Raw genomic sequence first — 6,324 nt, forward strand, 5'->3', positions numbered from 1 at the left:
TAATATAGTGATAATTAGTATATTACGTTAGTATATATATATATATATATATATATATATATATATATATATATAAAAATATATTTATAAATATAATATATTATATAATATAGGCTATGTTCATTTTTGCGTTCACAACTCTTTAAATGTCATTCTTGTTATTTAGTAAATTATAATATATGTATATATTTAATATATGTATAATATATGTATATATTAAATAAAAACAATTGATATTCATAAGCACTATGAGCGGCAAAGCGAACACAGTCATAACAATAGAAGTTTATTTTGAAGTTAAAAATTAATTTAAATATAATTCTTTCGGTTTTATCATATGCGCACTCCATTTATTCGTTAAATATACTTGATATCGATAATGATTTTATATGACTATATTGATGACAATAGCTGTTTCGCTACGCCTTTGGTAATGTGTACATGTGTACATGATTATATTAGTATTAAATAAAAGGCTACTTTACATAAATGAGAGAAAGATAGAAAAGTAATCGTATACACTTATAACGAGTAAAAAAAATTGTGTGCAGAAGTGTGTGTAAAATAGAAAAAAGACATACCAGAGGCGCATTAATTTTACTATATGTAATAAAAATAAAATTAATTTACAAGTTATTTCACGCAATATCTTTCACATATTTTAATATTTAAATATCAAAGAGATAAAAAGTTATCAAAATATATAAAAGACTATTTATTTATCTTAAAAAAAAAAATAATTCGTGTAAATTGCATTACGTGAGACACTTTGCATATGCGCGATGCATTTTTTTTTGCATTCACCGTGTGTGCCTCTGGATAATGTGAGGGAAGAGTGAAGTAGAAAAAATTGGACTGTGAAAAGTGTTATTTTAGAAAAAAATGAATTATATGCTGCAAAAGATTCGTTTCTTTTTTTAAAGTAATAATGAATTATTTTTATGAAAATATTAGAGTTAAATATCGATAAACAGATCGAAGAAACTTTTGCAGTATTAATGCGAATCGGACAAATGTGATTAAAATTTAAAAACACAAATTGTACAGCCAAAAGAAAAACAAAACAGTGTTAAGATAAGATAATAATAAGTAAGATAATAAGTAAGAGAAAAAGTAAGTACTACCGCCTGGGCTGCAGGACTTTGCCCAGCATTATCGTTATCGATAAGATCGTTATCATTCTGGAAAATAAAGAGAAAAGACACAAGGAGATGATTGAAAATTATGTGAACATCCTTCCGGTTTGAGTATATTTAAAAAAAATAATTCAATCAATTATTTATTACTGTGTGCAAATTAATTATTACTGTTAACTGCTATTCTTTAAATGTCATTAATTCGTTTACTTAAAAATTCCTAATTATTTTATTGTTCTAGAGATACTCAATTAAAAAATAATAAATATTGTGTTCTTTGTTATCTAATAATAATCTAATTGAAATCCATTCAGTATTTTCAGGCTTTCTATGATATACAAATATTGTTATCCAATCGATCTACCGATTGTCATTAAATTAAATTCTTTTATTGATATAAATATAACTTTTTTCAATTCAACATCGATCTTAAAAGTGATTTATATTAATAAATTATTTAAAACATATTAATAGCAATCGGTAGATCAAAAGCAGATAATCTATATTAATTACTTGCACAAATTTAGAGATACAATGTTCAAGTAATATCACATCTAATTGTTTCTACAAACATTGACTTAGCTAATATAAATAAAGAGAACAATTGTGCATTGTAAATAATTTGACTAAATAGTTTGTTGTTTCTGTCGTCCCATTTTTAATAGGACCACACAAGTGGAAAAATATTATTTTCTTCTTGTTGTTATTCCTTCATATATGTATAATTAGATTTATTTTCCAATAAAAATTTGATAAACTTTTTCATAAGATATCAAAACTACAATTTAAATATTTAGCAGAATCTAATAAATTTAAATTAATTCAAGTATATCTATTTTTAGAGATTTCTCCATCTGTATTCGAAAAACTTCATTATGATATTAAAGCTCCGAGTGACCAAGCTAGACTACATGAGACTTTCAGAAAATACTCTATTCGTAAATTCATTCGCGAGCTGCCCTATCACGAGGAAGCCAATGGCAATCATTCATTTCATTCTTAATTAAGATCCTCCATTTCAATTTTCCAATTCGTTCCTTTGCAATGATAATTTAAAAAATCAAGATAAAATCATTTATTTAATAAATATTTATTTATATCGATTTATATTGTACTTTCATTTCACAAATTTGTTTAATAGGAAATAAGAAAATCAAACGGAATTCAAGAGAAAATCGTAAATGAAGGATCACGAAAGAAACTTAATACTAGAAATGCATCTTTAGGACCTGCTATCGTTTTCATGAAAAATACATAGTTAATTTGTCAGAAGAAAAAAGAGGCTCACCTGTTCGACAGGCTTTAGCTGACCAAACTTCGTCGACCTCCAACTTTCGAGTATCAGAAGGCAGACGTATATCTTACCCACGGTGAGCTTGTCTCTACTCAATTCTGAAAGAAATTGCACAATCATTAGATATTGCAAAATATATCTTGTTGAATAAAGAAAAGCGAGTTTTACCTTCATTCCTAGGTATCAAAAGGTCTAACATCTTTTTCGCTTGTAAAGGCCAAATACTTCTGATCGTGTCCCGTAGCTCTTCATTGGCTTGATTCATTTCATCAGCTGGAATGAAATGAAGAGTTGGACTTATTTGCATGATTAATTGGTATTGTAAATTGGTATTGTAAAAAATAAATACATAATAAAGTATTTAGAATATGTATATTATTTAAAAAATAAATATATAATAAAGTATTTAAAATATGTATATTATTTAAAAATAAATATATAATAAAGTATTTAAAATATGTATATTATTTTCTGATAATGTCTATGCTAAGATGTAATTTTAGAAAATATTTTTATAAGAATGAAAGATGTTTCTTAAAATATTTTCATTATACAAGATTATGAAAGAATTGAAAAAAAGTACATTAATCAACAACTGTTTTCTGCAAAATGACAGTAACTATTTTCTTTTTCTCCACGCCACATAAATTTCTATGGACTCACCGCATCGCATTTTTATGCTGAGATTCTCGCGAATGAGAGCGAACAGCGTTGTCGTGAAGTTCACCTTGCCATCACTGTCCACCGGCATATTCATTCTGATGAGCTTCTTGTACGCAAGACGATTTGGGCACTTGTTGCCAAACCCCAACGGCGGATCCATATTTTTTAGCATATCGTACATCTCCGTATAGTGGATCTTGCCAGTGGCGTTTGGATCATATTCAGCCCAGATTCGCACAAACTCATCGAGATGATGTGCGCCCAGGATCGACGAGTCCCGCGTAAGATAATCGAAGTTGTCCATGATGACGGCGACGAAGAGATTCAGCATGAGGAATGAGCAGAAGAAGATGAACGACACGAAGTAAGCATAAGCGATGTTGGAACCGCAACCGTCCTGTTCAGACTTCTCGGCTTTTGGGTCGCAGGGACGGCCCTTTACGCAGGACAACATAATGTTTGGCCAAGCTTCGCCCGTGGCACACCTGAGAAAATCGCATATTGAGCATTTCTATTACACTTTTCATGTCAAGTCAATAAAACAAAAACTGTGAATATGAATTTAGCAACCTAGCGCATCGCCAGAAAAGCCGCGATTATTATGCTAATATTTCCGATCACATGCAGACCTTCCAATTCTAAGCTAATTGATATCGCTTAAACAAAATTGCTATGAGATTAGTTAATTGCAAAAGTTATGGCGACTTGTTATGGCGACCTGAGAGTAAATATCTACAGCTGTACAAATTCATTATTAAGATATATGCATATATATGCAAAATTTTAATTTTACAATATATATACGTAATTTATATATATGTATATATATATTACGTATATATATTGTAAAATTAAAAATTTTGTTTTGATTGACTCAACGTGCCAATTCATTAGAAAACTAACTGATAATAGTTATTAAATATTCAAAAATGTTTTGAGATTTCAATTAAAATAAAATTATATAATAATTCTTATTATAAGAAGCATTTACCTCGTTTTGTGCTGTTAAACAGTCAGAAAATAAATTAAATTTTATTGTGAGCAGATTATATCATAAATATTTAGTCTCAAGTATAATTCTTTTGTACTATACGAACAATCTCTCAAGTTAGTATTATTAAGCAGCATCTATTTGCAATCGCAAAACAAATTGAATTGAAAAATTCATGCAATATTTAGGCAAATTATGACATTATGTCTTTTGCAGCGCATATTAAGTTTCGTTTTCTATAATCTCCTCAGTTTCTACAATCTTCTCTTTAAAATTTTAAATGCTTTACTAAATTTCTACATATACATATATTTCACATTTGCATATAAGAATTATATAGAAATAAAAATCCATTATTAACTATTTTTTTAATGTAAAATTTGTTTCAAAATCATTGTTAAGAACTAATAACAATTTTTATAATACAATTTTTTTAATCGATAATGTTTTCGTATATTTACTTCGAGACTGAGGAGAGCAAGTAATTGGGTTCCAATCTCTTTGCAAGCGCGGCATGCATAAGGCCTAATATTTTACGCAACATGAAAGGCGAACTTAATACGACGAACTCAATTCTACATGAGGCTACTGTGTGTTATTCTGTTTGCTCTGAATATGCCATGTCGTATAGCCTGATTTTGCTTTTGTGCTCGATTTAGTGCTGTGAACTTTACAATAAACATAGTTGGATCGAAGTGAAAAGGCCTGCTGTGAACATACATCCGTAAATAATACGAATTAAATAATTAGAAGACTTCGCGACTTTGGGACGTTCAACGTGAGAATAACACATTTAAAAAATGATTTAATATTTTTAGATTGGATATATAGTACTAATATTTGGATTATAATACTAATATTTTAATTTAAATGTAATTTTAATAAAATATCTGAATATTTTTTGAAAATTTTGATATAATTAAATCATCACAAATCTCTTTGGATGCTGTAGTAAAAATATCTAAGAGAAATTAAAATCTTTGAAATTTTTTCATAACTCAGATAAAATAAATCAATGCAATCAACTTATGCAATATTTGCAATATTTGTGATACATGCCTAACGACACATATGTGATTCAATTAATTAATTCCTCGTCACGTAGACGTCACCAAAGATCAATCTGCTTTCGCAATCCGAGGAAACTTGGATCGTCTTCCGCATCGTGCTCGTAACAAAATGATAAGTGAGCTGATAGGTAGCTTGCCGCAGGTGTTGAGCGTGAAAGCTCATTCGATTGTTTTGCAAATCGCACTGATAGTCACGTGGTCAAATTCAATGGCTAAACAATTAGCTAAATTCCTCTTGCGTGGCGTTACTTACCGAAAAAGTAGCATCAGACCTTGTATGAAGCTTTGGAAATTGTTGTGCTTCGTAATAGAGGTATCAGCATCCAGCTTGATGTTACCGAATACCTGAGACCCACAGAAAGAAGAGGGCCGCAGCCAAAAGGCACAAGCGGCATTATAAATTTGCATCATCAAATATGCTTTTTTTTTTAAATAATAAAGAAATATCAAAAATAATTGGAATGTCCTCTGCTTTCTTTCTCGCTGGATGATCACTAATTTTAACTTTTGTATCGCTTCGATCACGGTTTTGTGTATGCGTGTATAATGAGTATAGAATTCAATTCTCTAACTACAGTTTCTCATACTTTTTCTTTCAACAAGTACACAGTGTACTCGAGAGAACTAAGATATAAACAAAATTTATAGATTATAGATTAAAAGAAATAATTAAAGTACGTTAATTTACATTATTAAAAATTCTGATTTCTAAACAATTTTAACTAAATTTATTTTAACAACATTTTAATAATTAATTTTTTGCGGATGATTTCATAGCGGTATATCAATTATAAACAAATGTAAATTTATGAAAAATTATTTTTGCGCGATAAAATACTAACTAATATTTATTATAAAATTCATTCTCTCAAGCACTACCTAATTAAAACTTCAAGACTTTAACTTAACGCAGGCATCTATAGGGCTTACTAATTAGGATGAGTCACAACAGATTAACACGTCGAGCAGCTTACTCTCATGCCAACAAAGCATTACTCTAGAGGTAATTTACGACGACCACACTTTTATATATATATATATATATATATATATATATATATATATATATCTTCTTACTTACTTACTACTACGTACGTACGTAGTACGTACTACTCCTACTACTACTAATACGTACGCGACGTAGTACGTTACGTTACGTCGTTCTTACGT

The 6,324-nt window shown here is 29.0% G+C and overlaps 1 protein-coding gene across 1 annotated transcript in view; it reads right to left on the reverse strand.

Moving 5' to 3' along the window:
* Positions 1–6,324, reverse strand: part of LOC105619939 (voltage-dependent calcium channel type A subunit alpha-1) — a 129,239-nt gene that overhangs the window by 11,945 nt on the left and 110,970 nt on the right. Inside the window, exons 23-27 of the mRNA XM_012201452.1 lie at positions 5,408–5,499; positions 3,094–3,578; positions 2,599–2,703; positions 2,425–2,528; positions 1,125–1,181 (exon numbers count right to left, since the gene is read on the reverse strand). Of these exons, the coding sequence (XP_012056842.1) occupies positions 1,125–1,181; positions 2,425–2,528; positions 2,599–2,703; positions 3,094–3,578; positions 5,408–5,499 (843 nt within the window). The remainder of the gene's footprint in view (positions 1–1,124; positions 1,182–2,424; positions 2,529–2,598; positions 2,704–3,093; positions 3,579–5,407; positions 5,500–6,324) is intronic.

Source organism: Atta cephalotes (assembly GCF_000143395.1).
Source record: "Atta cephalotes unplaced genomic scaffold scaffold00023, whole genome shotgun sequence".
NCBI classification, from domain to species: domain Eukaryota; kingdom Metazoa; phylum Arthropoda; class Insecta; order Hymenoptera; family Formicidae; genus Atta; species Atta cephalotes.